Raw genomic sequence first — 24,305 nt, 5'->3', positions numbered from 1 at the left:
AGACTCTGAAAGAAGGGAGCTTCTTCCCAAGAGCAGGGAACTGGGAACACAGAGAACGGAAGGAAGCCTGGGAGTAAAGAGGGGGGCTCGAAGGGAAGAAAGAAGAGAAATGGCCAAAGGAGCTCACGACTGAAAGACCGAGGAGAAGGGGACGAGCTACAGGAGGTTGGGGAGCGCCTCGTGGATGCAGACGCGGATGTGCAGCTCTGGGGCCTGGAGTAAGAGGCCGAGCCATGTGGACAAGGACCCGGAGAGCAAGAACCAGAGCCAGAGGATGAGGAAGAAGGAAAGCACGGACACGAAGAGGAGGAGGAGGAGGCCTGGAGGAGGAAGCATGGAGAGGAGCCTAGCTCCCCCAGCTCTGGGCCATTGGGCCTGGGGAGGAGGCTCCTGGGGAGGAGGCTCCTGGGGAGGAGGCTCGGGGATGCTACTCCTTGGAAGACCCCGCAGGCCAGGCCGGCAGCAGCCTTCGCCGGGAGCACAGGCCAGCAGAGCGCCGCGGCCATTGGGTGCTGCCCGCGGTCCTGGTCACTGGACTCCCCGCTGACCGTGCTGTGCACTGATGATCTGAGGACGAGGACGGGGATGGTGGGGCGACCGGCTCCCCCGGGTGCTGTGAGGGTGATGGGAGCGCTGAGGGGAGGCAGGGGTGCACTCAGGGTCGCGTGGAGAAAAAGGCCACGCTGGAGCTCCCCTCGGCTCCCGGGTTGGTCTACGGTGCATTGTCGGCTGACGCAGGGACGGCTGCATACCAAGGTGACAGGGCACACTTCTGTACGTGTCGCCACAGTGCTCGGGAGAGCGATGGCGGTGGTGGCGGTGGTGGCGGCGGCGGGCACCCAGGGCCGCAGGCTATGGGACAAGAGACAGAAGGAAACTGGTCCTGTGGAGGAAAACCGTCGGCCAGAAGAACAACGCCAAAGCCCTCTTACACACGCGTGTACGCACACGCAGACTCCCGGCAGGCTCTCCTCCCCGATGGGAGTAAATACCCTCTCTGCTTAACCGATGGTTTGAAACTCTTCTATTGACATTTTTAGAAGACATTACCAAAATTAGTCCAAATGAATCCCCACTTGAATATTTTACCATCAAGTGAAAAAAAGTGGATACAGAAGAAAGCTATTTATTGTTTACTCACTTCTAGGCAGGACAAGTGTCTCAGAGTATAATGCAGTTCAGAGAAAGCAGCTACCTCGCTTGACGAAAACCAGGTCATTGCTAAGGGAGAAAATTATTACAGATATTGAGAACAAACACGCAAAACCTCTTGAAAGTTTTATAGACTCTGCATTTGAGAATTCTGGTTCATCAGAGACCGTAACCTTCTGCTCTCTTCCTAAGATAGCTGCATTTTGGCTTAAATTACAACTGGTAATAATTTACCCATTTGCATAGAGACATGATATTCTTTCTACATTCTAGGTTGGAAAGTGTACAGTGAAATGGAAAAGCTTATAAATCGCCGACAAAAACGTGAACCCACGTGCACACTTCTGGCCTTGGGGAATTGGGTTGCGGGACGCCAAACGTGGCAATGTACGCGATGTCTAGGGTGGTTATGCAATGGTAAAAGAGAAGAGAATATAGTCAAATTGATGGTTTGGTAAATTCGCTCATTTGGATAAAAGGAAAACATCGTTGTGACGAATGGTTCCTCCATCAAATCACTTCGCTTCTCATAAAATTACACAGAGGTAAAATCTTGGAGAGGAAAACATTTTTATTCAAAGGTAAAAATGTGTACCTGGTGTCAGTACAGAAACCTAAGCCTGTGCCAGCAAGGGGCCACCGCGCTGCTGACGGGCTGGGCTGCCGAGAGCCGGCGCACAGGTGAGCAGGTGCGCCTCGGTCAGGAGACGGGTTTAGGGGCTCAGCCTCGTCGTGCAGGTGGGGGGGACTGGACGGGGTGGGCACAGGACTAAGCAATCCCGCCCTGACTCTGGGTACCCCCTGGGCCACGCCGTGGGCCCCACATTAGAGCTTCCCCTCGCACGCGGGCAGGACGCGGGCAGGACGGAGGCTTGGAGGGCTGGGAAGCCCCGAGTTACCAGGGACCTGGCGACGTCCAGGTAACTGACTTCCTCGCGCCGCTACCGTCGAGCCCCTCCAGGCTCAGTGCCGTTGAGGAGTAGCACGACACGCTCCCTGCCTGTCGCCCTCCGCTCTGTCTCCTCACCGCTCCTTACCAGTACGTTGGGCAACAGGCCGCCTGCGGAGAGAGATTACTCACTGTTCGCTTGGTGGAATGGTGGGCACCAAAGGCGAGAAAAGCACTTGGGGGAAAAAAAATCCAGTAAGGGTTTATTCATATTCAGATTTTTTTCCTTGTGGTCTTAGGGACATTGAAAAAAGTTTTTTACATGTAAGTGAATATTTACTAAAATAGCAGACTATTGATATCGGAATGAACCCAAGGAGAAGAGAGAAGCTAAAACTAGAGTACACGCTCATCACTTGTGCATAGTGTCACTCGGAGTTAGCAAGGCGGGGCGAGATGCAGGTGGCGGCCCCCTTCACCGGACACGACCCGCCTACACCCCCAGTGGCCACTCATCACGGTGACGCCCGCCTGAGTTTCGATCTTTGGCTGGAGGAGACGATGTTCGCAGCCCCTCACGGGTCTCGCTGCCCGGCTCCGGGCTCTACCCTCTCTGAGGGCTGGAGGTGAAGGACGGCAGCCGAGTGTGTCAGCGGGTGCTGCTCCTGCACCTGCTGACCGGTGGCCGCTACGTATCGGTGTGAAGCGCAGAAGAAATGTCCCACGTAAGAGGAGACGGGCCGGCTGGGCATGTGACGCCTTGCTCCCTTCCTTCCTAAGTGAAATGGCCCCGCGGCAAAAACAAGGAATTAAAAGCATGAAAGCACGCGGTCTCCCCGTCCACCTGGTCTTTGGGAATCCATCGTGTGGAGTCATTAGGGGGATTTCCGGCCCGTCTCCAGGGGTGTGCTACTGCCGTGCACCTTGCCCCCACAGGAGCAGGACAGCCGGGAGGACAGCCGGGAGGAGGACAGCCGGGAGGAGGACAGCCGGGAGCAGGACAGCCGGGAGGAGGACAGTCGGGAGCAGGACAGTCGGGAGCAGGACAGCCGGGAGCAGGACAGCTGGGAGCAGGACAGCGGGAGGACAGCCGGGAGCAGGACAGCTGGGAGCAGGACAGCCGGGAGCAGGACAGCCAGGAGCAGGACAGCTGGGAGGACAGCCAGGAGCAGGACAGCCGGGAGCAGGACAGCCGGGAGCAGGACAGCCAGGAGCAGGACAGCCGGGAGGACAGCCGGGAGCAGGACAGCCAGGAGCAGGACAGCCGGGAGGACAGCCGGGAGCAGGACAGCCGGGAGCAGGACAGCCGGGAGGAGGACAGCCGGGAGCAGGACAGCCGGGAGCAGGACAGCCGGGAGGACAGCCGGGAGCAGGACAGCCGGGAGCAGGACAGCCAGGAGCAGGACAGCCGGGAGCAGGACAGCCGGGAGCAGGACAGCCAGGGGCAGGACAGCCGGGAGCAGGACAGCCGGGAGGACAGCCAGGAGCAGGACAGCCGGGAGCAGGACAGCCAGGGGCAGGAAAGCCGGGAGGACAGCCAGGAGCAGGACAGCCGGGAGGACAGCCGGGAGCAGGACAGCCGGGAGGAGGACAGCCGGGAGCAGGACAGCCGGGAGGACAGCCGGGAGAAGGACAGCTGGGAGGACAGCCGGGTGCCCGGCTCCGCGCCCTTAGTGCCTGCCGCACACCCAGCGGAGCTGAGGATCGGCCTGCAGGGCAGTCAGGGCTTCGGCAGTCCTCCAGCTACACTGGCAGGCATAGGCCCGGGCTCCCGGCTTCTTTACCAGCTTCGTTCTTAATTTCTGGAACTCCGGCATGTTGTTCCTAGTGATAAAGAATGGAGACTTTAGCACATTTGCTCTGGCTCTGGCTTTGCTCATTTAGTTCTGGCTTTGCTCAGAGCTGAAGGACTTTAAAAAAAAAAAAAAGTTCTCACTGCTTTGTTTTCCTATCTTGACAACAGCTGAGCACTACACGACCTCGTCCTCGCGCCCGACACCAGGGGACGGGCTTCTGTGTTCTTCCTGATGCTCTTTCCTCTGGGTCCAGTACTTCTGTGTGGCCGTCCTCTAGGCCTGTTTATTAAAGCTGCTGCCACAGCACAATGAACTAAAAAGGCTGCGTGAAGAACTATGGGGTGGTCCTACAGAGATGATACGAGAGGACTGGGAGGGATGCTGGTTCATCTCCCACCTCAGATCCTCACCTCACCTTATTCTAAAAGCCTGCAACATGGCCAGTGAGGGGCAGATAAGAAAATAAAGATAGGGCACCCTGGGGGGCTCAGCGGTTGAGTGCTGCCTTACGCCCAGGGCCTGACCCCGGAGACCCGGGATCAAGTCCCACGTCGGGCTCCCTGCATGGAGCCTGCTTCTCCCTCTGCCTGGGTCTCCGCCTCTCCCCACCCCCACTCTGTGTCTTTCATGGGTAAATAAATAAAATCTTTTTAAAAAAGAGAGAGAATAAAGACAACAGGCTTCTGATGTGTTACCTATAAGTATTCTTCACTTCTAGACAAAAAGTACCTGTTGCTTCTATTTGTTGAACTGATACTGTATCTTTCACTCGTTTCAATGATAGACTTATTTATCAGCCAGATATACTATTAGCCACAGAATAAATGTCTATCCTGCCTTAAACGTCAATAATGTGAAGATAATTAAATGAGTGGGCAGGACCACCATCATAAAAAATGAGAACCATCAGACCTGATGCTACTATAAAAAAGACTACAGGGGTTCATTAAAGTTTCACAAACTGAAATTCATGATTTTCACGATAATCCATGTACTGAATTTACGTAACTGTTCTAGGACAGAAGAAAAGGGGAAAATTCAAAGTGAAATGATGAAAAAACACAAAGCAAAATGATGAAATAAAGTATGCATATTAAAAAGAGACCCAAAGTGCTGTTCCTTTTGAGGTCACTGCGACAGGAGGCAGGCCACAAGGTGCCCTCTGGTGGCCAATGGGCACCACACTCCATGCTGTACAGAATCCAGGCATAATTTAGGTTTTGAACCTAACAAAACCTAAGAGATTTTCCAGGGCAACCGTTTGATTTCAGGAAACTGAGACTCTGACCACCTCAGCGTTATAGTAATCTGGGGGGAGAAATGGATAAGCTAAGCTTTATCGGAAAGAAAAATACTCCACAAATGAAAACTAAACCTTCTTTATTCAATCTGCAATATACGGTGACAAGTTTAACAGCTGACTGAATCCTTAGAGATTTTATGAGTCGGGGAGTCATGGATAGCCAGAAAACCGATTAATGCACTTCAAATGTTTTTTAGGAAGCACGTATCTTAAGAGCTTAGAAAACTAATTTCCCATTAAGAAAATGATTTAGTAGGAAAAATAAAAGCATTTTATTTAGCTATTTTTGCAGGATGATCAAGTTACAGCTTCTACTACTTTTTGAAAATTGCAGAACTTATCAAAGCTAGTATACGCATTTCTGTCGTTTATAAGGACAAGCCAATGTGCAGACTGACAACACTAAAAATAAATGCCCCCCCCCATCTGCCTTTTATCTTGCCTTCTTTGGTGACCACCCACTTGTGCTTTCCTTAGCTAGCACCACCCCTCACCCTCCTCAAGTGCTTCATCTTCTCTCCGCTCCTTCCTTTCAGCCCATCGCATCCTCATTCACACAGCCGGGCCACTGGATGTGAAAATCTTCCACTTCCTAGCTTTCCCCCGAACACCTCACTCTTTTCCCTCCCTCCATCCAGGCACAGAGGGCTCAGCACAGCACTGATGTGATATGCATCCTATTATTCTATGCTTGTCGTATAAAAATTGATGGTTCCCACTGGTGACACGGGGGGGAGGGATTACTGACCACTCATTACAGTAACCAGAAGTTAGGACAGAAAGACGATGGAGAGGAGTCAGAAATGGCAAAACAGACCTGAAATCAAAAGCTAACCTTTCCAACTCTGGGATTAAATGTGGGCTAACCTGACCTGGGTGTTTGGGACTGCATTAGGCTTCATTTGGGCTGGGAAATGTGAAACCTCGCAAGCTGTAATTTTTCCATGAATTTGTATATTTGAATTTTTCTGTATGTGTGGGAGAGGTCTCAAAGTTTTCGTGGGATTTTTCAAAGTGGTTTGATGTGAAAGAGTTTTAAAAAACGATTCATGAAGTGGAGACTCCTGTGGATTTACAAGAGAACGGCTGCCAGACGAGGTGTGGAACACAGACTCTCACCTTTTTCTTTATGCTTCTAGAGAGAGATGCAATATATTCTGATTGCTTGTATTAGAAAATATAATTCTTGTTTAGGCCTAGGTCTGGGCAATGGGGGGAGGGTTAAAAATGCATGATATATACACTTCACTAATTTTTAGCTCTTCATTTTTTTTTTTGAAAATGTGAAGCATAATTTATAGCCTATTTTTACTTGTTTATTTACTTATGTATTTGTTTGTTTGTTAAGTAGGCTCCACGCCCAGCACAGAGCCCAACATAGGGCTTGAACTCATGACCTCGAGATCAAGACCTGAGCCGAAATTAAGAGTTGGATGCTTAATTGACTGAGCCATCTGGGTGCCCCATATGATGTACAATTCAGATTCATTTTTAAAACTTACAACATCTTAAAATTGGGTATGGAGTAAGTGTATAAGAATGTATAAACTGCAAAAATACCAGTAAGACACTATCCTGGGGATCCCTGGGAGGCTCAGCGGTTTAGCGCCTGCCTTTGGCCCAGGGCGCGATCCTGGAGTCCCGGGATTGAGTCCCACGGTGGGCTCCCAGCATGGAGCCTGCTTCTCCCTCTGCCTGGGTCTCTGCCTCTCTCTCTCTCTCTCTCTATGTCTATCATAAATAAATAAAAATAAATCTTAAAAAAAAAAGACACTATCCTGACCACAAGGAAGGAGGCAGACACGTACCAACCCGAGATTTTCAATCTTGTATTCCAGTGAGTGCTAGAAGCGGTACAAAGTGCCCTGGACACATATGATGAATTCACTCCCAAGTTGACAGAGTGGCGAGGGGATCATGGAAGATGTGCAGTGAACTGTACGCCCTGAGGGACAGGCCAGGTCTTAGGTTACTAAAGGGTGGGGTGGTGGGAAGGTGTCCTTTCCCAGTGCAAGGGAAGAGCTTGCACTGTCACAGGGAGTGGCAGTACTGGGTACTCTGATGCAGCTGGACTCTTGTAAAGGCGAAAAGTAAACTGCAAGGACAAGCTGGGTCACCGACAGATGGGGGCTGGACGGTGAAGGGTCCTGGATGCTGTCCTAAGGAACCCGGACATGATTCTGTAAGGGGAAGAATTTAGGGCGAGAGCATGGCACACTCAGGGTTATGCATTTGTTCTCAGCAAGAGAAGGGTGGCCTGAAAGAAGTGACTGTAGGCAGAAGAACCGTGAGAAGGCTGTCATGATACTCCCGTCTGGAAGTCACCCCCCGACCCCCCCACCGGGGCTGACAGCAGACAGATGGAGAGGAGGAGATGAGGGAGGTATGCAGGTGGGGGCCATTGTCCTGCCAAGCCCGTCGAGAGACGGTATAGCAAAATACAAAGTATATGCGGCACGTTTTTTCCCCTGGGGTGAAGTTCTTTGTACACATACCTGAAAAACAGATAATCACATGACTGGTCCCACATATAGTCGTCGTAGCTGACTACCCTGAAGTCACACGCTACACAGCGCAGGCGGTCACAGGCTCTGTTCAGAGAAAAAGAACAGTATGTTAAAGATTAGTAGCTGTCTAAATATGAAAATATGAAATTATTCATAGGATACACCCCATACTACAGATTACCGAGTAAACAACAGAGCAGTAAGCATTAATGTTTTATGAAAGGATGGATTATGCATCTTTCAGGTAAAAGTCCTCAGGTTAAATTTCTGTGCAAAGCTATTTTACTAAGCTCTAAGCTCTCACACACCGATATATTTGTTATATATATTTTATGTACATTTTCTATACATGCATGTGTGCACCTGCATATTGTACAGATACAGAACAAAAGGGATGTGCACATCTTTTATTTCAATGGTTTTCAAATTGGGTCTGAGGGAGATCTCCACTTAAGGTACTTAAATTGCTTCCCTTCCTACTGAAACTTTCAGGGGTGCCTCTCACATCGAGAGAGAGAGAGAAAGTGGGTGCGTGAGTGAGCATGCGCCTGCACATATGCACACGTAGACGGGGAGGGGGGCAGAGAAATCTTTGAGCAGACTCCCCACTGAGCACCGAGCCTGATGTGGGGCTCTGTTGCATGACCCATGAGATCTTGACCTGAGCTGAAACCAAGAGTCAGATGCTGAACCGACGGAGCCACTCAGGCCCTTCGATAAGAGGTTTGAACATACCAAAAACAAAGCGAAAAGACCAGTGACAGAGTGGAAGAAAATGTTTTCAACACACAGTCAAATACTCATACTATACACCAAGAGAGCTTACAAATGATAACAAAACTTAATACAGGCATCACGGAATAGCTGTTAAGAGCACAGACTGTGCAGACCGATTGCCTAGGTTCAAATGTGATTCCACTATTTACTAGCTGTGTAACTATAGTCAGGTAACTTCTTTGTGACTCAGTTTCCCCATCTGTAAAATGGGAGGGAATAATAATACATATATGCTTCATAGAATTGTTCTGAGGATCTACTGAGTTGACATTGGTAAGGTGCTTATAACGGTGACTGCCACACTGGTTGTTAAATGGTTAAAATATAACACAATGAAAATTTAAAGCAACCACAAAATAAATGTTTTAACCAATTAAGTCAACAAAAATTAGCACTCTCAGAGATTCCTTGTGGCTATGTGAATTCCTATAACCTTTTGGGAAAAACCTTAGGTTAGCACTATTTTGAAATTAAAATAATCCCTAGCTGTTGCTCCAGCAACCCCATTTTTTGGAACCTATTACATATAAAGAAAAACATCAGTCCAGAAGCCTTTATCTCAAGAATTTTTACTGCACTGCAGAATTGCTGAAGTGGCAAAAAACCAGGATATCACTTGGATACCTATTAAAAAGGGAAAATACTGAATAATATGCAGTCTATTTATGCTATGGATTATTAGATAGCTGGTAAAGAGAATTAGATTCATCTAGTGACTTAGAGGGATGTCCGAAGCAAGGTACCCAGCCAGCATATACAGCATAAGCCTATTTTTGTAAAAACAACCAAAAAAATTTCCTGTATAGGTGTTTGTAAGTTTGTAAGAACATGGAAGCAAATGTGGAAGGTTATATACTATGCAGCCAACACTGGCTACCTCAGGGGTAGTGGGAAAGGAGACGAGAAAAGATTATTATCTTTCTCTTTATACATTCTCAAATTTAATTTTTAAGAAATAAGCATTCAATTCTTCAATAAAAACATAACTAAAACACCCCATCATGAGAACTTTTTTCACTTATTTCCCTCTAACATTCAGATATGGTTAACTTCAAAATTGCAATTATTTTTTGGCCTGAAGATTTCTTTGAAAATAGATGCTTTTTATTTTAAAAGTCATTATTAAAAATAACTAAACACTCAAAATCTATACAAGTTTCATAAACAACTCCATATTTTCTCTCAGACGCAGCAATTTATAGAGTTGTATTTGTACATATGGAAATCCAACACAATTATATTTGTACACATTTGAACTTGGATTTTGAATGCACGACTCAGGAAATGCAAAATGATGGTTCCCAAAGCTGCCGTAACTTGCTTTCTTATGCATATGTAGTTTATTACATGATTGCACAGAGTGTTAATTTTAATGCCTTAATACATATGTGCAATTTGGCTAAATTATTGCTGGTGTGGGAACTATAATTTCGAATTTCCTGATGTTTTGTATGTGTAAAATCTCAACCATAATGTTAAATACAGCTTTTTAATTTAATTTAAAATTTAGTAGTTTATTCAAATCTAGTCACACTACTACATTTTCCTACAAACACTGCCCTGTGAGAAAAATAAAACTAACTTGCAGCTAAGAAATCACTCTGCTGCTACGATTCACTCTATTAGATCATAATTAGTAGCAGTGCGTGGAATAATCCAGTCTTGCAAGTAGTTCAAAAAACAGCAGAGTAAAATTCGATATGGCTTGAAAGTAACGCCTTGATTTTATCTATACCTTATTAATGCCACCACGCTTCCTGCTACTACTACCCTTTCTCCTTCCCCCCAACTGCGTAAAGGACTCAAGGCCTCACACCCTAAAATCATTCAGCAGTACTCCCAAACCAGAGCTTTATCTAGAAATCAAACAAATAAAACACATAGAAAATAGGTAGAACAGACTCCATTTCCTTTATGCCCTGGGCTTGGAAGTCAGTGCTCATATTCAGGGCTTAAATATATTTCTCTCCCATACCTACCTAACAAGAGGATATCTAAAAAGGGGCACGATTCTAGTGAAAGGGAAGTTGTCAGGATTCTTCCAAAATGTGGAGGGAGAGGAAATACGAAGGTGGCACCAACAGCGTTGTCCTTTTGTCCAGTTAATACACACAATCTTTACCATTTATAAGGTGTTCATGATGGGAATGCCCCCAATAGTCTGGTGTCTCCGTCAACTCTGGTCTACACAGCGGTCTAAGAAGCCTTGCCGTCTGGACAGCTGGGAAAAACAGCAGCCACAACAGCAGAAACAGCTGAGCTTCTCCCCTCTTGCAAACACCACGCGGCCCTATTAACTGGTATACTGGGAAGGACGGGGGACCAGGAACAAGTTGCCTATTTGAGGTTTGAGATAATTTACGCGACCTCGGGAAGGCACATTACTTGGAAGTCGTTCTTGAGAACATTCTCTTTTACTTCCTGTAGCCATTTAAACCCATTTAAAACCATTCTAGATTCTAAATGGTGCAAACATGACACCTTTTCCCTACGGCCACTGTCACTACTCAGGTCACAGCTACCATCGTGGAATCTTTGCTGGAGCACTCTAACTACTGCCTGCTGACTCCTCTCCTGTCTTGCCCCTCCAAAGTCCAATCCATTTTCCATTCAGCAGCCAAAGTGACTTTTCTCAGAAACACATACAGGATTGCTATCCCAACTGCCAAAAACAACCCCCCCCCTCAAACAACCAATGGCTTCCTCTGCATATGACATACTTTTTCTGAAGTCCTCCAGAGGACTACAGGACCCCAAAAGAAATGTCCCTCGACTACCTCTGCAGCCCCATCAAGAGCCATCTTCCCCCCACTGACTCTGCTCCAGTTCACCTGGCTGCCCTCCGCTACTCCAGCTCAGGGATCATCTAATACTGCGTGCCCCCTGGCTCTCATGATTTCCCCTCTTTGCTAATTCACTTTTCATCCTGCACTCTGATGAAATGTTCTTTGCTTTGGAAAGCATTCCCTAACCCTTCATATTTCGGGGTGGGGGGGTGCTAATTATCTATGCTTATTGTACCCTGCACTTTCCCTTCACATTATGTAGGACCCAGCAAGCAGGTGGTTAATTAATATGTGTTCAATGAATTTAACACCAGTGTCTCGATTTCCTCATTTCTAAAATGGGGTTAAAAAGTCTTGCTCTATTTGCTTCTTGTTTTTTTCCCCCCCTGTGGAGCTGAATTAATAAGCATATATAAAAATGTGCTCCAGACAGCAGAAAGTATTTCACACATAAAATGTTTTATGTGCACATGAACTGGTATATGCTTCTCTTTTTGTGGTTGCAGATCTGTGTTAGGAAGAGGTTGGATGATGAGGGATCTTTGTAATGGTGAGGGAGAAGAGGCCCGTGAATACACACATTTACCTATGTATACATGTGCAAACAGTACGTGTTTTTTCGTCCTGTAGCTGTGCACAAAGTAGGAAGGGGTTTGATGGATCAAATTGGCAAATGCTCATGGATCAGTATTATGTGCTAGGATCATATAAAATAGGCTATTATGTTGTCTACTTAATTTCCATCTGGAGTGAGACGCTTCTATGCTAGAACCCATTCAAAGTACATGTAAGAAGGTACTATATAAAAGAAAATCTTCATGAAATATTTGCTCTTTGAAAGTCAACCAGAATGGACCATCTTAGAGGCCATTTTTTATCTTTTTAATTTTTGAGAGAGGGACTGAGAGAGAGTGTGTGCCTGTGTGTGGGGTGGGGCAGAGGGAGGAGAGCTCTTAAGCAGGCTCCATGCTGGGCAAGGATGCCCAACGCAGGCCTCGATCGGTCTCGATCGGTCTCACCGACCCTGAGATCATGACCTGAGCCAAACCAAGAGTCGGACGCTTAATGGACGGAGCCACCCAGGCGCCCCGAGAGAGACAGAATCAATTTCTGACATCCTACCTCTGTGAAGTATTTGTTCCAATGCCACATGGGGCAGTGCTCCCACCAAGGTACACTGGGCTGCAACTAGACAGTTCAGCAGACGGAAGAAAAAAATTACGACAAAAAAAAAATATGAGAAGTTAATTTGACCTCATTGACTCTATATTCTTATAATCAAACTGTATATTTTTCCAAGCAGGCCAATTATTTCAAAGGAGAGCCATTTACTCCAGGATCACTGCATTATTGGATATAACCTGTACATTCAGAACACTCAAGAAGTTAACATGAGTCACAGAAAAACGTGTTTGCCAAATAATACAAGGGACAAAGTAAACACTGAAGAATATAACAGAACGTTAATTTTAAGAAACTGTTCACACTTTTTTTTTTCATGGCAGAAAATTATTTACAATAGCAATAATCTTCCATTCAAGTTCTACACCAAGGGATCACAGGCCGTAAGGACAGGGAAGATACTGCTATCGGTCTTTCTCCTGAAAGCCAGCCAGTGCTTTGTTGTTCAACGTCACTGTTGTTTAAATGGTAAATTTACTAGACTTTGCTTAGTGTTTGTTCACTAGCGTGTGTGATTCACTAAAGCAATCTCAACTTACCTCTTACCAAGGCTTTGAGTTGAAGCTCTGACAGATGGGTTACATGAAGATTTAGATTTTAATTTCTGTTAAAAAAACAAAACAAAACAAAACAAAACAAAACAATAAAAGGCCAAGGGTAACTTATGGAGAATTTTAACATGAAAATATTCTTTATTTTATAACGAGAATATTTTGCAAATGGCTTCAATAAAAATTTTGTATGATTTTAAAGTTTCTGAAATAAAAGAAACAATGATCAAGACCTTTTAAAGGCAAAAGGGAAGTAGACCTCCCCGAGGAAGTTATAAATTACTCCACTAGCTTTTAGTCTAGGAAACTGATATATTGCCGTTATTAGCATGCAAAGATTTAGAGTCACTTTATAACTCTTCAGTTAATACTAAGTCCAGTGATTTAATATGAAGGATCTGCTATTTAAAACTTCATCCTGGAAAAATTCAATTGAGGAGGGGAAAAAAAAAAAAAAAACCAACTCAGACTCATTTTTAAAGGCTGTGAAGGGTACTCACCTGAACTAAAAATAAACTAACCAAACTCCTGGGTAACTTCAGGAATATTAATTTTGATCAAATGGAATGGTATCGAGCAATAGACATTCAAGGGAAATTGGAGAACTACCTAGGCGCGAGCATACAGTAGTTCCTATATGGTTACATAACACCATCATCATCAGGAAGCATTTATTAAGTGTTAACTGGTATATGGTACCAAACAACATAAACCAACCGCATACTAGGACCACCGCCAAGGAAAGGAAGGAAGTTGGAGAAAAGGCAATTTAAACTATGCAGAGACATGCCTTCATTTTACCTAGTAGGTGAAGAAATTTAATGGAGGCAAAAATATTTCATTTTACTATTTCGCTTAACCTTTTTATTTGATGTTAAACAGACCTGGAAAAATTTTTGGTGCATGTCTGAGAAATAATAATGTGCGTGAGTCTTTTTATTTGGGGAGACACGTTCCATGTACCATCCAGGCTCACACGTGGTGGCAGTTGTTCTAGGGCTTTCAGACACTCAACAGAAGGGGCGAGGCGGGGGGAGGAAGCGGTACTCCCAGAGGCACGATCCCGTCTGGATGGTGGGCATGGACCCCTCTTTTCCTCACCCCGTCTGTGTTTCCCACAGACCCGCTCTCCTCCAGAAGTTTATTTGGGTTGTTTACTCCCTTGCAGTCTGGAGAACGGGAATATAATAACTAAAAGAAGGGAGCGCTCAGAACAAGCGCATGGAAGTTTACCTCTTCATGACTGTACGAATTATTATTTCAAATTAGTGTATCTTAAAGTCAAGGCAGAGAAATTCTTCCCTCTCCTCAAAGTATTCCTCTTCTTCCTTCTCCTCACACAGACATACACACCAAATTGTTCAGATGATCCATGAATAACAAGAACATCTGTGGTCTTTTCTATTATGAAATCAGTGTTGCTATTCAAGAGCATTTATGATGCATGCTTGTTTGCAGAGTATTCAACAGCCTTATTACTATGTTGACACGTTAATCACCTAGGTCATCATTCAGCTTATTTACCACCTGCTTATGAACTGAAAATGCTAAATTTAGAGAAATAAAGATCTTAAGCTATTAGTCATCTGATTTTTAGTCTGGCTGACAAAAATAAAAGTGGCTCACACCCGTGTACTTACCACCACCACCGACTAGAGATTTTTAGTCTATCTTGCTTTAATCTGCCCCCTTTAAAAGAACCTCTTTGATATTCTATTTCTTAGATTTTCTTTTTTCTTTGTGGTCTCTGTAACTTCAACTTCCATTTGGTATCCGGTGAAAATCTCACAAATATATTTTATACCCACCACACTGGTAAAAATTAATGTATACAGCTTCTCATCCACTGCTGGTGAGAAGAATAGAAGTGATATAATCATTTTGGAAAACATTTTGGCAAAGGGTAGAAAAGTTGAAGGTAAGCACACCTTATAACCTAGCAATTCCTTCCTTAGGTTTGTACATCCTAGAGAAACTCCTGTATGTAGGTAAAAGGTGGAGATATCCAATGCAACACCGTTTTTAAAAGCAACAACTGGAAACAATCTAGATGTCTATCACCAGGGAAGTGGATAAACAAACTGCGGCAGACATCATTTCAAATTGTTTACGATTATACAAGTACAATTAAAATATAAAGGTATTGATGGAAAGGACAGATTACCTCTGGGAAGGAAGGCAGCAGAGTAGGATTTGGAGAGTACTTTTTAATTTTTAAAATGTTTATATTATTATTATTTTTTATGGAGAGTACTTAAACTAGATCTATAATTTTTATTTCTTTAGAAGAAAAATCCAATATGACAAGACAGTGAGGTATGTTCACTATGGGTGGTAAATATACAGCTGGCTGTTATACTGTTTTATGAGCTTTTTATACAGCTGATATGTACAAAAGCACTTAAAGATGTGAAAATGTTAACAATTTACCCACTGGGTCATGGGATAACAGCAATGACACTGCATTTGAGATACTAAACACATTTCTATAATAAAAGCTGTTTTTGGTCTTTTAAAAAAATGTTCTTAGGATATAGAATTAAAGTAACCAACTTTACCCGTGAGCTGTCTTCTCTAAATAGCTTTTTAAATTTTTCATTCTTGCTGAGAAATGAACAGCAAAACATATTAATGAGAGTTTTTAATATTTTATTTCTTCTACAACTCTTAAGTGGAATAACTGCCTTAAAATAATTGTATTTTTCAGAACTCAAAGGACTACAGATACTTGTGCATGCTATACATTTTCAGACTATTCTAAACATGTCTTGAAATAATGAAAGAATTACTGCACATTTATAATACTTAACTTACAACGGGTTTTTTGTCCAAGTTGGGTTCTTCAAATATTTCATTAATAAGACTGTCAAGATCATCTTCTTTCTCAAATGTTTCTGCTGATCTGAAAAGAAAACAGATGAAGTTTAAGTACAGATAAAGTCAGTATCAGAAGAATTTTTGTTTAAATAGTTTATTTCTACAGTTGATAACAGAAGGATAAATGTGATGCTAATTATTTTTTTTCCCTCTATGGACGTAGTTGAAGATTGTTGAGACAAAGATGTAGTTTATCAGGTAAAAAAATTCACATTCGTACTTTACTATCTTCACACTTAAGACATTTAAAGCTCTGCATTGTATTCAAGAGAAAGGTGAGCATGCACTTTTCTAAATTACACAAACCACTTATTTAAAGAATATAAAATATGTACAATTATAAGTAGAACCTGAGAATTATAAACAAAGATAATTTTAATGAGTCTAATTTTTTCCCTAGAAGTTCCATTGTAAGTTAAATAACCATATCCCTTTGCTACAGGAGCTGAAGGTTATATAATCAAAACGATCACTGTTATATATATATATATATATATATATATATAAAAGCACTATTCACTTGACAGAGCATCTCCACTACCTCTCCACCTTGCACAGGGAAAGCCAGCACAGGATTACTGGTACAAACTGTTACTGCACAAAACCTCTATTTAACAGCTAACATTTACTGAATACTTACAATATAGATGAAGAAGCAGGGACTGAGAGTTTCAGAAACTCACTCAAGGTCATATGCCCAGTGGGAGGAGAGGCTTGGAATTGAATCTAGGGCAGCCTGGACACCTAACACTAAACAAGGTCAACTCTTTTCAGAGCTTGTATGTCACAGATGCTTCATATCAGCTTTATAACTTCATTAGACCATAAAGATTCTTGTTTTAGAAGACAAGCTTTTTAGCCAGACTCTAACTTTAGAAACATATTTACTCTGAAAATCCTTAACCTCAGGATCATAGGCTGTAGTTACTGCTTAGAGTCTAACCAGGCGGTGCTGCCTGCGCCCTATGTCTGGTTCCCTCTGTCTCTAGGCGTTGCCTCTTTAAACTATTTAACCTCTCCGAACCTCAGGTTTCTTATCTGTAAAAAGGAGGTCTAGAGAACTATTTAAAACTTCTTCCAGGTGTAACAGCCTGTCTGTCTCCGGACTCAATATTCCTCAACGATAGTGAAATTCTTCCCTCAAAGGTCAATACTGCCCACATCACTGAATTCAATGGCCCTTTTCAGTTCCAATCCTCTTTTAATCTTTCAGAAACACCTGACCTGTTGGGTACCAATTCCTTCAATTCCTTCAGGTTGCTACGTTGTCCTCTTGAAATTCTCTCCTCCTTTAGTTTTCACAACATACCCTTTGGGCTCTCCTCCCTCACGCAGTTTCACGATTTCGAGAATCAGATACACTCAAACTTTATCAAACCAATGAACACTATTAGGGATCCAAACTTACATAATATTCTGGTCTGTTATACAATCTCATGACGCATACAACTGCCTATGCTTTAAGGTAGAAGTGAATAAAAAAAAAAAGAAGAATGCCATCATTTCAGTGAGAACTCATACAACAAATTTTAAAGGACTATATAATACTTTTGTTTGTTGATGCTATAATACAATAATCTTTTTCTTTTTAAAGTTTATTTTTTAGTAATCTCGTCACCTACTGTGGGGCTCAAACTCACGACCTTGAGACCAAGAGTCACATGCTTTTCCAACTAAGCCCGCCAGGTGTCCTTATAATACAATAATCTTAATCAAAGGTTAATAGACATTTATTAGTTCCCCCCAACTTTATTCTTACATTATAATCTTGGTTTTTATAGATATGGTTTTTATAAAAAATAAAAGGTATACTCTATGTAAAAAGGTACAAACAGTTGAAAGTCACAATTAAACATGAAAGGTATATATAAGAGCTTAAATCTAGATTTACAATATTCTGGCAGACTTGGAAATATGACCTTGGGCAAGTAACTCTTCTACTAAGTCTTAGTTTGGTCGGTGAAAGGCGGATAATAGTATTATTCACCTCATAGGGTTGGGGAGAGTAAATGAAATAACACATACAAAGCAGTTAGCATATAGAAAGGACTCAATAAATGTTGGCTATTATTTGTAGCTATTATCTAGGAGGCTATATTATCTACAAATATTCCCATCTGTATCATCCTGAAACACTTTAGTCCTATTGCAGTTCAACCTATAGCAGTTTTTTTTTAAAACTAATCATGCACCCCTCTTGATCACTGTGAGCACTCCAACAACTCATGAATGTTTCAGACCACTTGCACTAGCAGTTGTTCTTGCTATCCAGATGCAGCATGCTCATTTATTTTATTATTTGCAGGCCTATCATTTTAAGAGAAAACTTCACTATTTTACTTCCTAACAGGGAGGGAAGAGATACTGGCTACCTCGCCATACAATTGGCAGGTAGTCTCTTGTTATTTTTTTTTATTTTTATTTTTTGTCTCTTGTTATTATAATAAATTCATAATATAAATCGGTTTCTAATTTTTAAATACCAATTTTAGTTCAGGATAAAATTTTTATGTTTGAGATTACATACCCGATAGGGACTGTATTCCAGTATTAGATTTAGGGTTTTTGCTGCTGTTTTTTGCATGATTTACCTTTATAACTACATTACCAAATGAAAAGTTTGAACACGTACTGGTCTGCTACAACATTTATAAATGTGTTACTGAGCAATCTGATGTGGTGAGGTGGGATGGGAGGCTAGAAACATTGTGGATGGATGTTAGCAGTGCAGTAACGGGCTACGGAGAGGCATAAAGGGGCCTGCTCTTGAAAAGGATCCACCTTGGCAGCCCTTCCCATTTTGGGCCTCCTGCTCCGAGACATCCCATGCCTCGGCACCCCAGTTCTCCTAAGATGAAGGCTCTTTGATAAATTCTCTCCATCTGCCTAAGGAATGAATACAAAGAAAAGAAATCGCAGAGTAACACGGCGGTGGGATGACGATGGCGGATGGACCAGGAGTGAGTACAGAGACCTCCAGCACAGGGACAGTCACGGACAAATTAAGGAGGGTGATATTTGCATAAACGTTCAGTCCAGGAAGCCTCTGACCCTTCAAAGTCAGTCCCTTTAGTCGGGTCTACACTTGATTTTTACAATGCTGCCCAGTACACAACTCATTTTTAGAACCTGTTCCTGAACTTTAGCACCTTCTCAATGTTTTTATCTTCCAGGGGTCAATTTTTATAAACAAATGCCATGAGAGGCCACGTGTGATAAAGCCCGCACCATCGCTGCCGGGTAAATACCAGCGGGCAACCATGCACACACCACCTAGACCACACCAAACACAGATGCAGGCACATATTGACAAGGAGGGCTTTCTTGGGCTGTTCCAAAGCTGCCTCTGTGTGATTTCAAACATTTCCAACACGGTTACCGCTGAGGCTCCTAACTCATCACTTTGAAGGACAATATTTATTCTGACGCCAAGAATTCTGACCTTTTGGGATGGAGGAGAAAATGAGAGGGAAAAGGAAGCCTTATTATTTTATGATTTTATCAAAGAGATGGACAGATGTGCTAAGCAGTTTTTTGGGTCAAAAGCCTGAATACTTAAGAAATCTCCTCAAATTTCAATTTGGATGCCTGAGAGTTCCTGGGACCTTACCAGGGGGTGACGGGGAGAAGGTAGCTGGTTGGATTAATATGGTGTTCATAATAATTAGCTATTTATCATAACCTGAATCTCATTGAATTCTCTGAGTTAAAAAAAAAAGCCAACAACACAGCTAATGACCCAATAGAAGGGAAACGTTTTCTCCACTAACAGGCCCAAGGATCATTCAGCCTGAATGATTGAACCCAACGAGGCTAGAGGCCGACAGTGCGGGTCAGCGCGAGGTCCCCGGGGTGACACGGGGGTGGGGGCGGGGCGAGCTCGGCCTCTGCCCCCACCACCTCGGGGTCCCCGGGGTGACACGGGCGAACTCCTGGGGCCAGGGCTGCCGCAGGGGGAGGCGATGCCCGGGCCTCCTGTTGGGGCGCATAGGTCTCCAACGTCCCAGGGGCGGGGCTGGGATCTGGGCTGAGGATCGGGGCTGGGATCTGGGCTGGGATCCAGGCTGAGGATCGGGGCTGAGGATCGGGGCTGGGATCCGAGCTGGGATCGGGGCTGAGGATCGGGGCTGGGATCCGAGCTGGGATCGGGGCTGAGGATCGGGGCTGGGATCGGGGCTGAGGATCGGGGCTGGGATCAGGGCTGGGATCTGGGCTGGGGATCGGGGCTGAGGATCGGGGCTGGGATCCGAGCTGGGATCGGGGCTGGGATCGGGGCTGAGGATCGGGGCTGGGATCTGGGCTGGGATCGGGGCTGAGGATCGGGGCTGGGATCGGGGCTGGGATGAGGGCTGAGAATCGGGGCTGGGATCTGGGCTGGGATGAGGGCTGAGGATGTAAGCTGGGGATCGGGGCTGAGGATCGGGGCTGGGATCGGGGCTGGGATGAGGGCTGAGAATCGGGGCTGGGATCTGGGCTGGGATGAGGGCTGAGGATGTAGGCTGGGGATCGGGGCTGAGGATCGGGGCTGGGATCGGGGCTGGGATCAGGGCTGAGAATCGGGGCTGGGATCTGGGCTGGGATCGGGGCTGAGGATTGGGGCTGGGATCTGGGCTGGGATCGGGGCTGAGGATCGGGGCTGGGATCGGGGCTGGGATGAGGGCTGAGAATCGGGGCTGGGATCTGGGCTGGGATGAGGGCTGAGGATGTAGGCTGGGGATCAGGGCTGAGGATCGGGGCTGGGACCGGGGCTGGGATCCGAGCTGGGATAGGGGCTGGGATCGGGGGCTGGGATCGGGGGCTGGGATCGAGGCTGGGGATCCGGGCTGGGATCCAAGCTGGGATCGGGGCTGGGATCAGGGCTGAGGATCGGGGCTGGGACCCGGGGCTGGGACCAGGCCCGACCGCGGGCGGGCGGGCAGTGGGCCGGGGCGTGGAGCGGGCGCTACGAGGCCGGCCGCCCCCTCCCGCCTGTTAACCTGAGGGTCTCCTCCGCCGCGGCCCGGTCCCGCTCGGTGCCGAGGACGCCGCCGCCGCAGCCGCGGGGCCGCCCGGCCGCGCCCCGCCTCAGGGGGCCTGGTCGGCAAAACTTGGACTCGACCTCGTCCAGGAGCTCGTCCAGACCCTCCGCCATCTTGAACCGTGACGACTTTCCCCTTCGCGTCGCGTCGACGCCGGGCGGTTTCCAGGGGCAACGCGAGGCTACGCCGAACGCCGCCCCACCCCCCCCCCGCGCCCGCGCATGCGCTCTCGGTGCCAGGGCGGCCCGGGCGTCCGAGGTCTCGGGGAGCTCGCGCGGCTGGGGGCGCGGGGCGTGGGGGGCGCGGGGCGCGCGGGGTGTCCCCGGGGCGCGGGGTCCGAGCTGTCCGCTGCTACGAGAGCCCGCGGCGCTCTGCTTCCCCGCGCTGCAGGCCGCCGTGCTGCGCCCGGTCTCCCCCTCCCGGACCCAGGTCGTAACCGCAGTCCCGGGCTCCGGACCTCCCTGGCGCGCTCCTTCTGCGGCCCCGCGGGGGGGCCCGGGCTGCGTCCCCGCCGCTCACAAGTCCCTTAAATAAGGCGCGGGAGGAGCGGGGGGAAGTCCTCCGAGCGAAAGCAAGTGTCGGCTGCAAAAAAATGAAAAGAAGGGCAGAGAGCGCCGCCGCCCCGTAGTCGGCAGGATTCGAACCTGCGCGGGGAGACCCCAATGGATTTCTAGTCCATCGCCTTAACCACTCGGCCACGACTACTGCTGCTGCGGGTTGCGGCGGCGAGGCCTATGTAGCGGCGTGGACACGTGTCCCGGCGGAGCGGCGGCGGCGGCGGCGGGAGGCTCCCGAGCCCGAGCGCGCTCCGAGCCCCGGCCCGGCCGCCCGCCGCCCGCCGCCCGCCGCCCGCCGCCCCGCCGCCCCGGAGAGCGCGCCGCGTGCGCCCCGAGCCCTTCTCTGTCTCCATCCAGAAGACACGGAGTTGGTGCAGTCGGGCTTTCCCGGCGGGGCCGTCGCGGGGGCACAGCGCGCTCGCGATCCCCGAGGTCCTCGAGGTCCCCGAGGTCCCCGAGCCGCCAGCCCCGCCCCCCACCCCGCCGTGCACCTGCCGCGGCGCGCCGGACCCCCGATCCGTGGACGCGGCGCTCAGACGCTCCCGCGACCCGGGTCACAGCTCCCGAGGCCCCAGTCCGGGCGGCGTGCGGCGGGATGCGCGCGCTGCCCCCCTGGGAAGCCCCCTGGGGTGGCCCCTGAGACGCCCGCCTGGGATGGCCCCCTGGGGTGCTTCCTGGGATGCCCCCCCCCGATGCCCCCCTGGGATGCCCCCCCGGATGCCCCCCTGAGGTGCTCCCCTGGTATGCCCCCCTGGGATGCCTCCTGGGATGCCCCCCCGATGCCCCCCTGGGATGCCCCCCCCTGGATGCCCCCCTGAGGTGCTCCCCTGGTATGCCCCCCTGGGATGCCTCCTGGGATGCCCCCCCCCAGATGACCCCCTGGGATGCCCCCTAGCTTCCTGGGACGCTGCACCCCGGCCTCCGAGCTGTCCCAGACCCCAAAGCAGCCGGCACCCTTGGAAACCCCAGCAGTAGTTAAGCCAAGCAATGCAGCTGCTTCCCTGACCCGGCCTGCGGCATGTTCGCAAGGTCTCGCTGGGGCCCAGGGCACCTGCTGCAGCCCGCCGTTTACGTTTTTATGGATTTTGGGAGCCCCTTGTTAAAGGCGACCTCGAATTAAGTTACAAACACTCACCACTGAAGTAATGACCTTAAAAAGCAAAAGGAACACTCAAAATTCACCCTGGTCTAGCTACCTGGCCGCATTTTATTATAATGTATGGGGTCGAGGTCAGTTCTAGCTATTGTGTCTGGGACACTATATGTACCAGGGCTTGTTAGGTGAATGTCTTCTTAACTTTCCACTCAAGGATGTCACTTGGGTACATTGGGATCCGCTAGCCTGGGTGATCTTACACCGGGAGATTGCGAATGCTCCGGAACCTGGCTTTGTCTCCATTGGGGCAGGCCGTTCGGCATCTCTCAGCAGCCGCTCCTGGTACCACTGTCAGGCCCACCTTGACTGTTCCCCGCAAGGCCTCGCTCCTCTGACCTGTAGGGCGGCGCTGGTTATTTTATGCTCTCAGCAGCTTTGTCTTAGCCATAAGAATCCTATCTGATTTTCTCCTTAACTTTTTAGAAGTTTTTCCCCCCTCCAAGGTGCCTTGCGAGGTGATTGTACTTGGAACCGGCCTGGGGCAGAAAGACCGGAATAAGCCGTGTGACGCTGAAGTTGTCCTTGCGGTGGGCTCCAGGGGGAGGAGCACGTAGTTGCCATCCAGTTTAAGAGGCTTGAACGAATGCTTTGATTCTTCTCTAGAAATGAGGAAATCTTAGGTGGTGTGGCTAGTGGTTGAGACACTCTTTGAGCCCGTGGTAAAGGATTTGCATGAAGGACTGAAAACTTAAAAGTGGAAATGGTTGTAGCTCTGATTTGTTTGCATGACTATTAGAAGGTATTGGGGCTTCTTAACTTCTTCTTCTACTCCCATCCTCATTTTAACAAAATCCCACGTAGAAATAGATCACCCAGGGGTCGGGGCTTAGAGAATCTCGCTTACAGAGCACTCAACGCTTGGTTGGGTCTCTTGACGTGAGTGGTGGTGTCTTTCTGGTTTGCCTTAGAGAGAGGAAACAAATTCAGTGTCTACGAGGCAAAATGTCCCGTGTCACGTATGTGTGTGGCTGTGTGATAAGCTGTGAAATGATAGATAGTGGACTATTAAGAATCTCTGGGTGTCAGGAGCGATGCCAGGTGGGCTTCAGTGGACTGTCAACTGCATTAATGCAAATCGTATTAGAGGATTAAAAAAAAGCAAAAAAAAAAAGCCATCATATATTCTTTTGGAATTTCCTTTCTGTTTTCCAAAGTGAGGAATCTAACTTATTGTCTCTGTAGTTGTTAATGTGTGTAGACAGTGACGTAAATTCCTTGTCCCCTAAGTCTTTCACGGTTTTGGAAGGCGTGCCTGGGGTCAGGTGTTTCATAAAGGAGAAGAGCCAAGAGTGTGCAGATGATACAATTATCAGACATGGGAAAAGGAGCATGCCGTGCGTTATTGCATCACTTAGCAATACTTTCTACGGAAGTATTTTAGGGAAAAGGTGTCTGGAATAAGAAAACAGAGCCCTGTTGGCTTTTCCAAGGAGCTGAGGAAAGCTCTGAGCCTGGTTCGTGCTCGCACCGTTCTCAGGGAGTTGGGGGCGCCCTCCAGCTGGGTCTGCGTCCGCGCAGCTCCGGCCAACCCCTTGGGTTACAAGGTGTTTTATAATCCTCCCGCTGTTCCCAGAATGAATCGCAAGGCCTCTTTAAATTCCCGTGTACTTGGCTTTAGCTTTCCCAGCCCTGCTTTCCTCCCACACACCCCAGCCCTTCTAGCGGGAGCTTCCACCACAGGCAGGGCCGCTGGTGGGAGAGGAGGCGCCCTCCCAGAGCAATCGCCGGCCCCCCAGCAGCCCACGCTGTGGAAG

General features: G+C 47.3%; 1 protein-coding gene and 1 non-coding gene across 3 annotated transcripts; both read right to left on the bottom strand.

Moving 5' to 3' along the window:
• Positions 1–1,705: 1,705 nt before the first annotated feature.
• CFAP418 (cilia and flagella associated protein 418) lies at positions 1,706–20,982 on the bottom strand. 2 transcript variants are annotated; one of them, XM_072734283.1, is made up of 6 exons: positions 20,797–20,982; positions 15,758–15,845; positions 12,932–12,996; positions 12,333–12,398; positions 7,636–7,731; positions 1,706–3,865 (listed from the first exon to the last, which is right to left on the bottom strand). In XM_072734283.1, the coding sequence occupies exons 1-6, from the start codon at positions 20,949–20,951 to the stop codon at positions 3,712–3,714; spliced, it is 624 nt and encodes a 207-aa protein (XP_072590384.1). In that variant the 5' UTR covers positions 20,952–20,982; the 3' UTR covers positions 1,706–3,711. The 2 variants fall into 2 exon arrangements, with proteins under 2 accessions (XP_072590384.1, XP_072590383.1); XM_072734282.1 differs by lacking the exon at positions 1,706–3,865 and adding an exon at positions 6,949–7,320 and having other exon boundaries at positions 20,797–20,981.
• A 479-nt stretch (positions 20,983–21,461) lies between these two features.
• On the bottom strand, positions 21,462–21,543 carry TRNAS-AGA (transfer RNA serine (anticodon AGA)). The gene has a single exon. It is a non-coding gene; the product is annotated as a tRNA-Ser (tRNA).
• Positions 21,544–24,305: the final 2,762 nt, after the last annotated feature.

Source organism: Vulpes vulpes, chromosome 13, assembly GCF_048418805.1.
Source record: "Vulpes vulpes isolate BD-2025 chromosome 13, VulVul3, whole genome shotgun sequence".
Taxonomy (NCBI): Eukaryota; Metazoa; Chordata; class Mammalia; order Carnivora; family Canidae; genus Vulpes; species Vulpes vulpes.
This window is presented reverse-complemented; position numbering and strand designations above follow the sequence as displayed.